This window comes from Channa argus, chromosome 8 (genome assembly GCF_033026475.1).
Source record: "Channa argus isolate prfri chromosome 8, Channa argus male v1.0, whole genome shotgun sequence".
In the NCBI taxonomy this organism is placed as follows: domain Eukaryota; kingdom Metazoa; phylum Chordata; class Actinopteri; order Anabantiformes; family Channidae; genus Channa; species Channa argus.
In genome coordinates this window covers 17,663,621-17,681,313 of record NC_090204.1, presented here as the reverse complement: position 1 = coordinate 17,681,313, position 17,693 = coordinate 17,663,621, and the positions used below count along the sequence as shown (strand labels likewise).

The following is a 17,693-nucleotide window of genomic DNA, read 5'->3' as shown; positions in this document are numbered from 1 at the left end:
CGTTGTATCCGAAAAGGAGAGAACCGAGTCCTAATTAGTGCACTTACACGAATTAATATAAATTACACTTTGCAATGTCTTCGATTTCAATGAACCTAACACGTTTGCAAAATGTCATAATTCCTTATTTTTCCTTCGTCTAATTCCAATAAGTTGAAGTTAATGATTCAAATGTTTTTCCCCATATTCTTCTTATTTATTTTTATTTTTTGGACTGATTCTTAAAGATTCGTGCCTTTTTTCGTGTGATTTCGTGTGATTTTTGCACCTGTGAAACCTCACTCTAACTTCTGGGATCTCTGCCCCATAACTAACAGTGAAAAATAAACATTGCAGCTGCGGTGTGTTTAACAAGTATATGTTTATGCTACCGACTGAACCGAAATTAGTTCAAGGTTTTCAAAGTTGTCATTCCAAAAACCAGATGCATCCATTTTGCCCACTGAGGAAAATGAACTTGATTTCAGGTCAAATGGCCCAAACTCAACGAAAACACAACCCACCTGCACTTTGTAAGTGAGAAAGGTTCACACACATCCAGCCACTTTTTTCCTGGTCCGCTAACGCTTTTTTACATGCTCTACGTCTCAGGAAAAGTGGAAAACATTGGGTTCCTGGCTCCCAGACAGCGTTTTCAATCTCTTATTGACCGATTTAAGATAACTAAGGACTTGAACAAACTTTGAAAAGAACTATGTTGGCATATTATTTTGAAGGTGCACAGCTTCCCTTCCGGAAAGTGACATCTTTCAGCGTCGTCCTCCTGATTGGCTGCCCGATCTTCGACTCCAAGAAAGCAGCGTAATCCGGTGAGGTGGGGGCAGTGTGTGTGTGTGTGTGTGTGTGTGTGTGTGTGTGTGTGTGTGTGTGTGTGTGTGTGTGTGTGTGTGTGTGTGTTGTGGAGGAGGGGGGGGGGCTTAGATTTGTTGGAATATAGGTACATTGTTAAAAAACATGTATGCATGTAATATTTAAGGTCATTAGCCAATAATTGTTTTCATAATAAATAATTGTGTTCATTTTTAGGAAAAAAGACAACATGTTATGGTTTCTGCTGTGTTTGCATTTGGAATTTTTTCCAGCCTCATGTTGTTTTACTTGTGTTTTCTGAGATTTGATAAATTCTCATAATGCTACCTGATATTTAAAATAGCCTAATTGCCAGCACAAAATGTCATCAAACTGCATGGTGCACTCAATATCACGCAAAGACTGGAAACAGAAACTCAATGGTTCTGCTCAAAGGTGAAATAAAATCATTGTGTCAGAGTTTGTTCAGGAAATAGTGCAGCACTTCCTTATAATAGAACATTTTTCAAGATTAAACAAAAGAGGTAACATTTCTTTACCATTCGTCAGAGCCAGGCTAGCAGTTTCCACCTCTTACCAGTCTTTATGCTAAGCTAAGCTAACAATTACTGTTTGTAGTTTTATATTTTATGTACAGTTTAGAGAGTGGTGTCAAAATTCTCATTCAAATCTCCACAACATGTATCCCAGATGTTGAATAAAAAGTGACATTTGACAGAAAAGCTCTGTCTACTTTTACTGTTTTTGCACTAGTGTTTTTTTTTAATGGATTAAATTAGTTAATAAGTGAAATTTAAAGACGCTGTCATGTTGATTTTAATACCTTCAAAAAGGTCCAGATTAAGTGTTACCTTGTGTTTCCATTCTTTGTAAATATTTTCTTCCTTTTCACCTCATGTTTAACACAAACCTATGAGATTGTGGTCTCAATCTTTTCATCTAACCGTCACCAAGAAACCATATGGGGGTATTTCCAAAAATGCTTCTATTCCTTTAAGTTAATCAAGTTATTTTACACTTTTTGGACTCAAAGGACAAACTGAAGTCACAGTGAAGCTGAATTCAGAGTTCTCTACATGCATTTCCCTTTGTGTAGACTACGTGTGTGTGGCTTTGTGTGTGTTTCATTGTCTCTAACCCCCACTTGTTCACAGCACCTTACACTGCTGTCTGATCAACAGATATATTTTTGTCTCTGTAGAAACAACGTCGCCCAACTTACCAGTGAAGCATTGCAATGTAAGTTTTTAAGTTACGTCTAATTTCACTTTTGAACAGCGGAGAATATACTTTTTCTTGATGTATACAGGAAAAATGACACAGTGTAGGTGACACATTATGTAAAGGGAGAGGGGGCTTGAAGGAAAGCTGTTTAATCAAAACTACATTACAATTTGAAATTTAACTTGATAACAATGTGTTTTTCTTTTCTTTGCAGCTCATGTTGGGTTTAGTTTACAGTAGTTTAATAGTAGAAATGTGTTTTTAGTTCAGTTTAGTTCAGAAATTAAGAGTTTTTTTTTTCTTTCACAGCTGTGTCTGGGTTGTGAAATAATATAAAAACAAGAAAGGATAAAAGTGTGCACCACAGTTGGGATGAAGCATTGTTGCAAAATAAAAATAACTGCTCTCCTTGTGCCTTGGAATAGAAAACCAAAACTGGCTAGGTTTTTAACACACCCAAGAGGTTTGTGTGTGTGTGTGTGTGTGTGTGTGTGTGTGTGTGTGTGTGTGTGTGTGTGTGTGTGTGTTTGTGTGTTTGTGTGTGCGTGTGTTTGTCTTTTATCGCTTATGACTTTTCTGGAAATTGCTGGATGTATTTTGGGTCCTGGAATGAAGCGCATCTGCAAAATGTTCCGGCCACAGCCAGACGATATCGGTCTGGAAGAAAGAATTAGTCTTTTTTTATGTACAAATTGTACTTGTTAATTCACAGGAAAACGTGCTTACAGACAATTTGAATTACACAGAATTTCAAATTAAGCCTCAGTCTGTGCAGATTGTGTGTCTATGTTTGAAAGATTCAGTACATATGCTTTAAAATGTTAATTGTTTTGAGTGCAGCTTTATCTCAGGTTCAGTTTAGTTTACACTCACACCGCATGATTCATAACAGCGGCTGTTTATCTAAATGTTGATTGTTTCCATCGATGCAGGAAACTATGATTCAGTTTTGGGGCATTTAGGCCCCTGATCTGATATTATAGATCAGTCACTTTCTAAGTCCTCCTACGTCTTTACTTGTTTTTAAATCATCATTATAAAGGAGAAATTCTTCTGGGGGAAAAACAATTCATGTATGAGGGTTTGTCAGTGGATGCCTACACAGACTGAAACGTTGATGCGTATATGGAGGAATGCTTTTGAGTTACATAACGCTGAGTTAACTTCCTCATAGCACAGCCCAAAGTAATCACAACTTGAAATAACCCTAATAGCGGAATAGTTGTTGATGGAATGTTCTTGGTTTGATGTGAACCACATAATCTACAGAAAACGCAGCCTGTCTCCGTCAGAAAGGCAAATAAAATCACTGGTGACGATTACGATTCGGAAGAGCTGAAATGTCTCCGTACAAATTAGCCGTAGGGGCAACTTTGTTTTTACAACTTTTACAATTTTTAAGCAGATTTAGATCTACTTCAAAAGTCAATAATACTGCTCATGCAGGGACAAAATGTAGCTTAAATAACAGTGTCATCACTTCCTAAGACACCGGTCTACAGTACAAAGGATGATGAGTCAACAGAAAATGAATTAGCATTATCATTTTTAACCTGAATGGTCTGAATGCCAAAAATTCACAGCAGTTTCCTATTTGTACACATTTGTTAGTTTTCTATGACAATAAATTCAACACATTGATCTTCAGACAAACAATTTCACTATATCAATTCGTGCCTCAGGAAATAATGAAAAGCATTACAGCGTCACAGTTTTCTTACCATGGTGGAATGCTACTGCACGCACGTTTTTCATGTGTGTTAACTTCTTGACGGAGAAGAATTGACTGAACACAACTTTACAACAAATGAGCAACACATTTAAACCAAATCAAGTTCAGGCCTTTTTAACACAGACCCTCTACAAGCCCAGGTCCACAATAGGGAGGATGGAGAACCTGTCAGAGCTGATATTGCTATTGTGATATAGCAAATTGTCTGGTCCGATGCTAAAATTTAGTATGGATATCATGTTACTGTACAAAGGCAAAGTACTCCCATGTTCTCTTAGCTATCACAGCAGTGACTGCCATTGTGAACACTGACATCCTGACCTCTGCAGCACATCTGGTAGTTTGTGAGGTGTAGTGATCTGACCGTGAACAATTCTGCAAATATTACAGATGATGGGTTGGTAATAGGCTGCCTCTTTATATTTACTACGTGGGCTGTTTGCCTCTGAGCGTGTAACATTTTCGACTTCAGCCCTTAAACTGTAGAATGGACTGCCATGAAAATTTGTTTAGATGCAACAGAGGAGGACTCGTCCTGTCGTCGATGATCTGTCGACGTTTTCTTGGTTTGAAGTGAAACTTTTCATCTACTACTAGATTGATTGCTATAAACACTCATGCCCCTCTCTGGATGAATTATAATAACTTTGGTGAAAACATATACAGTAAATTGGTCCAATATTTATGCTTGTATTTTTGTAAGACTAATAACATTCCTATCAGCCTCAGCAAAACACAGGAGGATAGACTACTGAAAGAGACAAAATCGAGTTCAATGCAGGAGGTAAGGCACTTTAAGGTGCCACTTTAAAAGCTGTGTCCCAGACTGCAATGGGAATTTGTGGGGCTGAGACTCAAAGACTGAGCACACCACTATCTGTACCCTTACACTCTAAACTAAAAATGCGGTCAACTTTATACAAGCTAAAAATAAGCATGTTTGTGAGCGCGAGCATGTCAGCGTTTGATGCCTCACAGAGCAGCTAACGAGGCTGCTGGCCAGCAAAAACCAGCTGGTAAGGCAGATGTGGCTCTCCTACAAAGTATCTAAGCCCATTTTATTGTTCATAGTACAATTTGTATCACGTTATTAATGTGTGTACTCTCATTCGCAGTTATAATTATACAAGGTTTATGTATATCACGATAAATGTGGTAATTCAACTCAATTATTATTACTGGCATCTACGTTGACCCCATGGTGTTGGTTAACATATCTTAAACTGTGTCGTGTTATTGAAGTGTGCCTCAGACTGCAGCTGTTCGAAGAAGATATTACATGATTTGAGAAGTATTTGTGTTTTGGAGGTGTTATGTGTATTTGAGAAGTAGTGATGGTTTCACTCAGATCTTCTTGTTTGACAAAACCCCTCCATCACTGACATTAAGATTGATAACCTGGAACAGCCATTTCTCTCTAAAGCAGAAAGTCTGACCAACTGACAAACACAGTCAGATTTTTGTTTTGTATTGAATTACATTGACTTTGCGCCTGGGGGGGCTCAAAGGATCTAAATCCCGCCAGAAATAATTCACCCTCAATTCTCTGTGGAAAACAAGCCCTGTAGGTTTTGGCATGTGTCACTTACACACTCATTTTTCTACTGCTTGCTGGTTTACTGTCTGGTAACTCCGCAACACCTCACATCAAATATGATTTTTTTTTTTAATGAAGATTAGAAGGATTTATACTCTGCATTTAGATTGTGCATATCTCAGTGTGACAGATGTCACACAAGAGTGTAGGTTCAAAGTTGATTCAGAAACTGTGTCACGTGTCACCTCATCTCTCTTCAGTCTTCACGTTTGTGGCCTAAAATGTAGAAGTAAAGCAGGGAAGCCAGAAAAATCTGTTTTTGAAAGGAACAAGAGCTAAGCTGAGACTAGGCTAATGCCATTGTTGGAGAACATACAACATTTTGATTTGTTTGGTCACATTATAAATTACAGCAATGTGACTGATATTGTGTCATGGCTTGTTAGGAAATTCACTTTCTGTTTCAGTTTAAGTCTCTTTTAAAGCAATTTCACAGAGCTTGGTGATTTATTTAACATGGATGAGAAACTTGCACAGTTAATGCTATCATTATTGATTTATCTGTTGTTCATTTTCTGATTATTTGTTAGAGTGTAAATTAAGCGTCTTAGGAAGTGATGACACTGTTATTTAAGCTACATTTTGTCCCTGCATGAGCAGTATTATTGACTTTTGAAGTAGATCTAAATCTGATTAGAAATTTTAAAAGTTTTAATTTTGGATCCAACACTGTTATTACAGTGACATGCTAAATCAGTAGACTACTACTACACTTTTTTAAGCCATAAAACCCATGCAGTTTTTGAAGCACTCATGCTGCAGTGATACTGTATCGCAGCATGTCCACATCGTAAGGTCTGGAAGTCTTTGATGTGGTAATAGGAGTGTCAGGCCACACTGGAGTCTTATTTCTTGTGGCAGCTGCTCAGTTGTCCACTGTAGATGTGGGCAGTGATGCAGGTATGCTGCCAGGAAGCTGAGGTTTTCTCACTTTGCACTTTGATTTTAAATTGAGTAGGACCTGAGGTGAGACAGGTAAAACTTACAGTATCTCATAATGACTTCAATAAAGTGAGTTTTTTTTTTAAATAAACTTAACTGATGATATTAAAAATGTTAAATAAAATACACACCACCTATCTAATTTTATTTGTATTTTCTTTTCTTTATAGTTATAAAATCAATCCTAAAACTACTTTTGAATATTCAAAAGTCTTCAGTTGGTGTGCTGGTGTTTATGATCACTGTCAGTTTCTGTTTTAAACTCCAACAGGCATTTTCCGCCTGCTATCACCTAATCGTGCCACCGTTGCAGTGAAAACCTGTTTGATTTTAATCTTATCTCTATGTCTTCACTTTGGGACAGACCACTTCTCCTTAAGTCTTACATCAGTCTCCCAGCAGATGCCTTTTGCTGTGTATGCGGTAGTTGTTTTACCAATTAAGTGGTGGTACATTCTCTCCATAAAGTCTTCATCCTAAAAAAATGTAAACTCATGAGCTTTCAACAACAGAGGGAATGATCTAGAACCAAAAAGCACCTGTTTAACGGAAGAGCAAGATGGTGGAGAAAGGAGGCTGTGAGGGCGGACTGCAACTTCCTGTTGTGGCTTTGTCACCAGTTTGTTAATCTGCAAGGTTCATGCATTCTCAGTGTGGGTGTTACTAAGTATCTCATCCAGACCTTTGGCACCTCACTGCTCATCTGTATAGAGCTGCCATTCCTGTAAAAACAATATTTATCTGTAAATCGCCGTTTTTCCTTGTGTAGCATAGAAGAACAGAGGAGGAGGTGAGGTTCTCGGGAGGATTGTTGTTTTTATGGAAAGATTTGTACCACTGAGTGCTGTTTTGTCCATTTTGAAACTGTATTTCTTTAACAGTAGATGAGAAATTAGTGTAGATTTAACAGACAGTGAAGGAGATGGAGGCTAAAATGTTAAAAGGTCAGAGGTCACAGATTGAATTTAAATCACTGTACTTGTGACAAATTGATCTGCAGAATGAGTTCTTGTAAACTTTCACTAGTATTTAAATGCTGATCACCTTGGCTTTTCCTTTTCTGTTTCTTTAGTTCTTCTTCACATCCAGGACTCAAGGCCAAAGTCCAGCTCAAGGTCCCACTATGTCTACTGACCCTGCGTTTGAGCTGCCTTTCTTCTATGGCAGCATCAGTCGCACTGATGCTGAGCAGCATCTGAAGCTGGCCGGAATGTCCGATGGCCTCTTTTTGTTGCGACAATGTCTCCGCAGTCTAGGAGGATATGTTCTGTCTGTTGTGTGGAACCTGGAGTTTCACCATTACTCCGTAGAAAAACAGCTTAATGGGACTTACTGCATCCCAGGAGGGAAGCCTCACTGTGGGCCTGCAGAGCTGTGTGAATTTTACAGCAAGGACCCTGACGGGCTGGTGTGCGTGCTCAGAAAACCTTGCCTGCGTTCCCCAGACACACCAATACGACCCGGCGTGTTTGACAATCTGAGAGATAACATGCTGCGGGAGTACGTGAAGCAGACCTGGAACCTGGAGGTGAGGCTCTGTGGAGAATACACGTTTACTCATGTCCTGCACTTAAATACAACTTTTGTACTGCTTATTTTCAATTTAAGATACTTTATATATTTACTCTACTACATTTTATAGGGGATATTGCAATAGTAGATGCCAGTAATGTAAAGACACTGCATAAAAATCATAAACTCAGGTTCTCAAATATAATTATTTCTTATAAATTAAGCTACCCTACAGTATATAAATTAGCTAAAATGATTCACAATGACCATCTACAACAAGTACCACCAGCGTATTACCATCAACAATGACAAAATATTATAACAATAAAATATAAAAGTTTGCTTGTAATTGTGCGGATATAGAGATGTCTGAATTGGTGACTGCATCCAAAAACAGTAAAGATCTCTGTCGTGTTATTGTGGATAATCCTCAAAATACACACCATGTAATGTGGCTGAACCAAAATGTTAATTAGCAAAAGGCTGTAATTAAAGATATAGTATTGCTCTGTCAAAGACTCATTAAACTGCAGTGGTGCAATGCAGAGATTCCTGGTGTACATTTTTGAGCGAGGATCTGCCCTCAGACTTTCTGTTATTTCTGCTTGCTAAGTACGTTTGCCAGCATTCTTGTATGCAGCACTAATGATTATGAGCATGGTGGAGTGTAGCAGAGCAGGGAGAAGGAAGACCGAGTGCAGCAGAGTTTCATGCTAGCAAATCTTAGGTTGTATAGTGTAGCTTTAAAGAAATCAAATAAAACTAGATGATATTCTTGATAAAAAGGCTTTTCTGTGACAGTTATGTGCGCTCACTGTCATGTTGGAACTCAGGACTTTAACTTATTTTTTCTTATAGATGTCCCTTCAACAGTGTTGAATAACAACGAAGATTAAGCTGTAGCTTCTGTAATCATCAACATGTCCCACACACACACACAAACACACTGAAGCAAAGTTCCAGGTGCATTGGTGCTATTTACTCATTTTGAGGTCTTGCTTCTCTGAAGTGTCACCTCAGTTTAGACTCCCATGATACAGACTGTAACCCACTGAGACCTTTTCATCACTGGTGTGCTTCAGTTAAACAGCCAAACTAGCTCCAGGTGTATGTGGAATGAATTTCCAGACGCCAGATTTTATAAAACAGAATTACTGCAAGTTATCTTTGCATTGTCGCTTCTACATGTATTCAAATGTTACACAAAATAAATAAAGACAAATACATGAATTATTTGAAGCATCAGATAAAGATACTGTGACAACGGAAATGGAAGAATATAACTTTAGAGAAACTTTAGGCAGATTGTTGCATTTAACAAGGTCCATTGTAGAATCATTCCTGCTGAGATTAGTGCGAGTTTAAACTTTCAGAGTTATTCGACTGTGTTGTAGTTTTAAGGTTCAAACAGGCAGAGGACATGCGAGGCAGTTTGGGAGATTTAACAGTAAAGCTTTGCAGATGAATATCAAGAACTGGTTTGGCCTTGTCAGCAAAGAAGTCTATCTAAATTATACAAAGACCAGTGATGAGTAAAAAACACGATCTCTGAAGGGATGAAGCGTAATGCATTGTGATAAACAGGGCTCAGCTGCTGAAGTGATGATAGAGCCTCATGACAGAACAGAAAATCCCCATAATCAAGTGCAGACAAAAAAATGACAATTTTGAAATGAGAGACAACCTATAAACCCATGAAGCAGTTTGAGGCAAATGTGAAATGTTAATGTGAATCTTAAACAACAACCTGCGGTCAAGTATTGATAAGACTCAACAAGAGATATATACGGTTTCCATTTACAGTTATTAAAGTTATTATGAGTAGAAGGAAAGTTGGCAACACTAGTAGATGTGAAGAATACCACATGCTAGTGTCTTTGCATTTCAAAATTTTAGATAAAAACTGTTTGACGTAAAGTTAAAGATTATTTTACCACGTTTTTATGCTTTTCACCCCAAAACATCAATGTGCAGTTTAAGCCTCTTGCCTCATGTCTGTTAAAAATGTGACAAGCCGTAGCTGACATTTCTTTTATTAAAATATTTTTGCTGGTGACTGTGACCATTTTCGATTGTTATGAAGGCACTTTTATTTAAGCAAAGGTGCTGAGCTATTTTTTTTACACCGGTTCTTCTCTGATGCACTGTACCCCCTGTAGGTGCAAATATATAGAGAGTTATGGTTGCAAACATTTGATATGTTGTGCTGTATCACAATATATCACTGAGAGATGTCGGGACACAATTTAATCAAATAGAATTGTTAATATAACAAATGATGTCTGAGCATCTGGCTGTTTGTCTGATCAGGGAGCAGCCATGGAGCAGGCCATAATCAGTCAAGCTCCTCAGCTGGAGAAGCTGATCGCCACTACAGCTCATGAGAAGATGCCTTGGTATCATGGTAAAATCAGTCGCCAGGAAGGTGAGAGGCGGCTTTACTCAGGAGTACAACCAGACGGCAAATTCCTGTAAGTTGTCAAAGGTGATGTTTTTGTTTCTGTACCTGCTCGCCTACCTAGTTTTCATCAACCAACCTCTAGTTTTCTCACAAAGTTCTACATTTCTTAAAAGGCTTTGATGTAATGTTTTTTTTTTTTTTCGCTGACATTTCTCAGAGTGAGAGACAGAGAGGAGTCGGGAACTTTTGCCCTCTCTCTGATATATGGGAAAACTGTGTACCACTATCAGATCCTTCAAGACAAATCTGGGAAATACTCCATGCCAGAGGGAACAAAGTTTGACACAATCTGGCAGGTAATTTCTACATTTTGTTTATTCTTTAGATTCATTATATTTCATGACCACGGCAGCTGAGGGCCTTTTATGAATCAAATTAAATTTTATCTCAGCTGGTTGAGTACCTGAAGATGAAACCCGATGGCCTGGTGATTGCTCTCGGAGAAGCGTGTGTTAACGGCAAAGCTGCTGAAAGTACTGAACACCTTATTTTCCTTTCTCAATAATATTAACAATTTAACACTACTGCAAAAAGACAGAATATTCCATAGTCAACCTTTTTAATGATCACATTTATTGCTGAAATTGTTTATATAACTCAAATTTGTCCTATATTCTTTCAGAGGCACCCAGTCTTCCTGCATCTGTGAGTATTAATAATGGTTTGCACTTTATTGCAAGTCAGAAAATGTTACTTTGTCTGAGATTAACTTTACTGTAACTCTTACAGAGGCGGATAGGCGCAAATAAATACACACCACCACCTCAAGGTCAGTCCCTAGAAGTACAACCATTACAAATGCTTCACAGTTACTAGAGCACCATTTATACACACACTTACAGCAGCTGCTGCTGCATTCGCAAAAACAATGTATTTTGTTTATTTTTATACATACAGATATGAAACTCCACCATATAAGACAGAATTTATAAGAGAACACTCAATCTTAATAAATAATTCCTAGATGGACCTTTAATAAAACTGAAAAATGCAAAGCAAACAAAAATTATTCTTTGTTTTAAACATAAAACTGAAAATGTACTGAATAACTTCAGCTATCAAATTAAGATGTAGATGAGTAAAAATGATAATAAAAATAAAAATGAAAATATTTTCCCTCTAAAATGTAGTAGAGTTTAAACTTTTTAATGGAATTAAAAGTACAACTGCCTAAGAACCACCTAAGAAGTGTCAGTGACTTTAGGGCAACTTCACAAATTTTCAACTATCTCTATTTGGCTTTAGCTTAGGGTCTAAATGTACATTAATGCTTTTAAACTTCCCTCTGACGTCCCTAAAATATTTCTCTGCTTTTAGCTTAAAATCTCCTCCAGATGACATCCCCTGGAGGAGTTTTTAATCATTAGGAGTTCAGATAATATCACCCATTGCAGCTATGGAAAATCAGGATTACAAACTCCGTAGTGAGTTGATGTATGATGACATAATCTGAATTGAAGGTTCCTCCAAGTGATGTCATCTGGAGGTGTTTTTCAGCTAGAAGTAGAGATATATTTAAATCTAGGGAAGTCAGGGGAAAGTTTAATGGCATTCATTTACATGTACTACTCAAACTACAACCAAAAGGAGAAAGTTCAGTATTAGTGAAGGTGTCCTTTAATGAAAAGCATTTAAAGGATTTAAAACTGTAGGACTAATCTCATGTCTTTAAGATCACGATGATAAGAAATAAAAAACTTGACAAACCAACAGGATGTTTTTTTTTTTTTTTGAGGTTAAATAAGGCTAAAAAAATATCTTAAAAGATACCACTGTAAATTTTATGAGCTGTTTAACACAAAGCACTGGATAAACATATACGTGTCGACATATTAGGATCAGCCTGTCTAGGATGTAATATTTACTGCATATGTTAGTATTTTCACCTTTCAGCTGTTGCAGGAGCCACCAATTCAGGTGCCGCTGTGGCTGAGGACCGGGATCCTCTGCCCATGGACACCAACGTGTTCAATCCGTACCACAACCCCAATGATTTGAAGAAATTTAACATCAAGAGGAGTCAGCTTCTGATGGATGAGGTGGAGCTCGGCTCTGGGAACTTTGGCTGTGTTAAGAAGGGAGTTCTCAAGGCAGAGACGTAAGAGCTGAAATAATATTTTTCAGTTAAACAAACAAGGCCTTCAGTAGGGTTGTTAATACCGTATATGCTGCTCCTTTTATTGTACCTTGACTTCACCTAAGAGTTGCTTGTGATGTAAGTTAATTCAAAGTTGTATATGTTGGTTTTATTTTAGGGGTCAGATAGACGTGGCTGTTAAAGTGCTGAAGAATGATAATGAGAAACTGGTAAAGGAGGAGATGATGAGAGAGGCAGAAATCATGTACCAGCTGGACAACCCCTACATCGTTCGCATGCTCGGCCTCTGCAGCGCTGAAAGCCTGATGCTGGTCATGGAGATGGCCTCTGCTGGACCGCTCAACAAATTCCTCTCTGCCAAAAAGTGAGTTTAAGTTTATTGAGCTACTCTGTTATATGATTATGAGAGTTCTGATGTTGTCTGAAAATGCAGACAACGTTGCCAGAGTTTCGATTTATCGCGGATAATTTAGCTGTTTAGTTCACATCCTCCTACCCTTTATTCGTGGTGATGCAATCTGTTTGTAACTGGAGAGAATCAGTCCCTGAGCAAACAGTTTTAAAAACAGTCATATACACCACAGTTGAATTTCACTTTACTTTGATAACTGCACAACCACAGCTGCCAGTGATAAACCAACATGGTGTCAGGTCACAAAAATCTGATTATTCAGGGCATGCAGGAAAAGCTGCATATGTACTGTAGCACCTCCCAGGGGCAGAATTTGATACATGGAATGAGCAGCATGAGAACTGTCAGATGATTTTATCAGGTGACTTTTCTGATCATGGGATCATGCACAATAATTTTCAGACTGATGGTGATGTGAAGCTTATCATTTTTAGTCAGGGTAAAGTTTTGCACAGTTTCAGCTGCATTATAAGAGTGTGGTTCCTAACCGGTTTTTGCATGCGACTCCTGGGTTATGATATACTGTATAAACCTTGATCATTGGTTAGAGCCATAATGTGAATATTACCAGTAATTGTTTTCTTTGAATGATTGCTTTTTTTAATGGTTTTGGATACTTGAATTGATGGAAGTGTCTTGTATTTCACACGATCAACGTTTAGATCAAAACATTTATAAAACATAAACATTATTTTTCTTATTCATTTAATTGCCAGACTTCTCAGATTAATGTTGGTCTGCAATTTTTTAGCACCTCCTATTGTAGGAGTTGCTAAAGTTGCTCTTAGTTGGATAAGAAGAAACAATCTCATATTCTTCATCTTCCGAAGATTCCTATGATCGTTATCGTTATTTCTCCCCAGGGATAGTGTAACTACCGAAAACATTGTCAACCTGATGCACCAGGTATCAGTGGGGATGAAGTATCTGGAGGAGAAGAACTTTGTTCATAGAGACTTAGCGGCTCGTAACGTCCTTCTGGTCAACCAGCAGTACGCCAAAATCAGTGACTTTGGCCTCTCCAAGGCTCTGGGAGCAGACGACAACTACTACAAGGTATTTATGAGTACTTTGAGTACTGCAGCAGCACAATGCTACGTATCTTAAATTATTTGCTTTCTTGTGAATTACTGACTTACTGACTGACACTCTGCACAAATACTAACGAAAAAAGTTAGCAATAGAATTGTTTTAATGACCCACATCTCGAGGGAATGTAGGTATGAAAAAGTACCAGGAAACTCTGATGCAAAGAAAAAATTTTAGACACTGAAGACACTCCAACAAGCCATTTGTCACTGGAGCACATATTCAAACTGATTGTTCTTCAAGTATTCACCTCCAACACTCCTGCACGTGCAGATTAAGGGTAGTTTTCATTTTATTAAAAAGTAAAGAGTCCAGATTTTAGGCTCTGTTGCCATGTGCTCCAGATCATAACCTACGTTGTTGAAAGCGATCAGTACTAACATAGGCTGGCTCAGTGACATGCTGCTTACTGTCATATATATTGTGTTTTACAGGCTCGTACTGCAGGTAAATGGCCATTGAAATGGTATGCTCCAGAATGTATAAATTTCCACAAATTCTCCAGTAAAAGTGATGTCTGGAGCTTTGGCATCACCATGTGGGAAGCCTTTTCCTATGGAGGGAAACCTTATAAGGTACTGTGCCATATGTATCTCCAGAAAAGTAGCAAAATCATCTATTGGTTGTACATATTAATTCACACCACAGATGGAGCAGGACTGAAAATCAAATAACAGGTCTTGTCTTGTCTAGAAAATGAAAGGACCAGAAGTGATGCGCTTCATTGAAGCTGGGTCTCGCATGGAGTGTCCACCCGGGTGTCCAGAGCGAATGTATGCAGTGATGAAAGAGTGCTGGACATACACGTGAGAAACTGAATTTCTGGTTTTCTTTATTGTTTCTTCTATGTATGTTTCTAATTATGTATGCAAAGATATTAGAAGGTTGTTTTCACATTTGCCTTCTCAGAATGATTTTTTTTTAAGTAGGACACATACAAAAATGTTTGTATATTTGTGCGTTTTCCAGGATTTCCAGTGACAAAAGGAGTGTAAATTATGCAATTTTTAAAAAATGTTCACAAGGTGAAAACATATTTTACCCAAGGTATTATTCAAAGCAGAGTAGTTTTATGTCTGTGTGTTTTGGAGGAGATTAACAAATAATCTCACAAATAAAGTGATGAACCTTACTTGACAATCACAGACCATAGCTTTTGGATGTGCCTGGAGAATGTTGTTAAATGTTTTACATTTTTAATTCATAAAATGTGTGTGACCTTACCTTCAATTCATTTCAAAATTTCAACCAGCTGTTTTGGGGCCTCTCTCTCTCTTTTTATTTATTTATTTTTTTTTACCAGGCATGAGGATCGTCCAGACTTCAAAAAGGTTGAGGAGTCCATGAGGTCTTACCATTACTCCATATCGAACAAGGCCAAGCCTGAGGCAGCTGCAGCCGCTGCTGAGCCTATCAACTAGACAGAAACAAGGCACATTTTGTCCCAGTGCTGCTCAAAGCATCCGTTCAACTTGCCATTAGACAAGGAAAACAAAGAGCTTTTAGTAAACGGTGCACAGTGACCAGCTTCAACTAGAGCAGTCATACATATAAACAGGCCTCATTGACAATGAATGTGCATTTCTACATTGGACTTTAGTGTGTCAGCCATGTAAGGAAGACCTCCTTCTGTTTGTCTGTCTGTTGTGGTTTGAATGTTGACAGTGGCATTTTCATAATTATGAGCAAACTAATGTTATATTGTGGTAATTGGAGAATTATATGTTACATGTACAAGTTCTCTGTAATCTGCCACCCGAGTTTACTATCAGTTTTTATGGTAAATAAAGTAGATAGAAACATAGAAGTAGACTACAAGTGTTCACTGTAACAGTGTGATAATGATTTTAACTGTCTGTATGAATCTTCATGAAAATAACATGCAGATTATTTATAGGATATTGCTTGAGCTACCAACTTCACAGAAAACTACAGACACAAAATAAGCACAAAGATGACTACAAATAGCAGCAAACAAACTCAAAAAGAAATCAACCATAAAGACATGAATCTACCCCCAAAATACGCAAAATTAACTGATTACAAAACAACATTTTTGTTTCTTTCTGTCTTGCTTCTACATAAGAGGTGGGGAGGCTTTTGCATGTCTGTGCCCAGGGGCATAGTCACATAATGCACCCATGGTAAGAACATGCTAAAAGCATGCAGTGTGTACATAGTGTACATAACATAGGTACAGAATTAAAAATCTAGTGAATCTACTTTCACGCGCTTGCGTATCACCGAGCAACATGATGGAAGAGGAAGTCCAAAACTCTTAGGTGCCGCAGATTTTATGAGGCACTAAAATATTCTCCCAAAATTAAATGATTAAATGGAAACGTTAGCAGCATTCTCATAGTTTTAGAGAAATGGAAATAATGTAAATAAAAATTCTTTATAAATAACCAGTAGTGTATAGGCATATTAGCCCACGTATAAGCACCGTTTAGACATTTAGGTACTAAAATGTGGAATGACGTAAACTCTTTTCATGTGCCTTTGATTTGCCTGTCAGTAATTAAAACATGGTGTACTGTGGTTTATTATGTGATGTGGGCCTGTCAGTCCCCCTGCTACTGAGAAATGTTACTGTAGCAAAGGAAGTGCGGAACTGCTACAGGGAAGGACATATAACACCGGATGTTGACAAATAATTTTTCAAAATAATGGCTTAAAATTTTCACAAAATTTTGAGTCAAGAATTTTTTGTTCACTCATTTGCTTTTCTTTACTAGTGGGTTAAAGGTGCCATCCACAATAGGAGAAATCTAAATAACATCAGATGATTTTTAAAACGAAATTGGCAGAAATTAGGTTTTTAAAGTTGTTCTTTCCTTGACTCTGTACACAAATAAACCTTCAGGTTCATCTGAGATTGTGCAGAAACATTATTTATGAGGCCCACGTCAAACAGATATGGATTAGACTTGTATATTCATGTTATCAATAGCATCAAGTTCAATTTTAAGCACTGTTCATTATTTCAGTGGTAGACTTAGGCTGCCCGAGGGACAACCATGTGGTAAAAAGGCCACATTCCCAATAGATGGGTTTCTAAAGTCTTCAGCTAGATGTGTAAACATATTGGAGGTAAAAAAATGACCCAGGAAAATTTAATTAGATCAACATGATAAGTTGTTTTTTTGTCTAGATCTGCAAACATTGCATAGGGAATGCGGGGAAAGTGTTTATTGTCCCCGTAGAGTGTATATACAATCTATGATTGTCCCATGAAGGAAACATTCCTTAGACAGAGAGCAGAATACACTGTTAGCTCCAATGATTTTATCAGATTTCTGGACTTCATAAATCTGTGAATAGTTGGAAACTGCACATCAGTTTACGTTTGGTCAGATGGTTCACACTGTGTGATTAAGGCTTTTTTAATGAGTATTTAAGGCTCTTTATTTCACATGCATTTATAGTTATGTTTTGGAGTAGCTGATAGAAGAGCAGTCTAATGACTTTAGATGAAACATCTATATGTATTGCTATGTTTAATTTTTTGGAAACAAATTTACAGGCATACATCACATGTGAGACTGAGATCAATTCATGTAATTATAGTAATTGTACTGTACACAACAAAGATATAAACAAATTCGGCCTCAAAAGATACACCAGATATATATTTGTGAGGACCACTTTAAGCAGTGGTTCTCAAGGCCCTCAGTCCTGCTTGTTTCCAACTATCCCTAACTTACCCACCACTGATTACCTGGATCAGATGTATTTTTGTCATTCTGAAACTGGAAGGTACCATCTTAGTTGAGGACGAAGTGGGAGAAGAGAAACTGGAAAACACGCAGGGCA

At 37.7% G+C, this 17,693-nt stretch overlaps 1 protein-coding gene across 3 annotated transcripts; it reads left to right on the top strand.

Annotated features, from left to right (window-relative positions):
* The first annotated feature begins 1,903 nt into the window (after positions 1 to 1,903).
* On the top strand, positions 1,904 to 16,726 carry zap70 (zeta chain of T cell receptor associated protein kinase 70). Of its 3 annotated transcripts, none has more exons than XM_067514300.1 (13): positions 1,904 to 2,049; positions 7,378 to 7,833; positions 10,128 to 10,288; positions 10,436 to 10,574; positions 10,670 to 10,751; positions 10,901 to 10,923; positions 11,008 to 11,047; positions 12,172 to 12,376; positions 12,534 to 12,740; positions 13,652 to 13,844; positions 14,312 to 14,452; positions 14,571 to 14,683; positions 15,181 to 16,726. In XM_067514300.1, exons 2-13 carry the CDS (start codon positions 7,429 to 7,431, stop codon positions 15,296 to 15,298), a joined length of 1,827 nt encoding a protein of 608 aa, XP_067370401.1. In that variant the 5' UTR covers positions 1,904 to 2,049; positions 7,378 to 7,428; the 3' UTR covers positions 15,299 to 16,726. The 3 variants fall into 3 exon arrangements, with proteins under 3 accessions (XP_067370401.1, XP_067370403.1, XP_067370402.1); XM_067514302.1 differs by having other exon boundaries at positions 12,181 to 12,376; positions 15,181 to 16,725; XM_067514301.1 differs by lacking the exon at positions 1,904 to 2,049 and adding an exon at positions 6,962 to 7,095.
* The last annotated feature ends 967 nt before the right edge of the window (positions 16,727 to 17,693 follow it).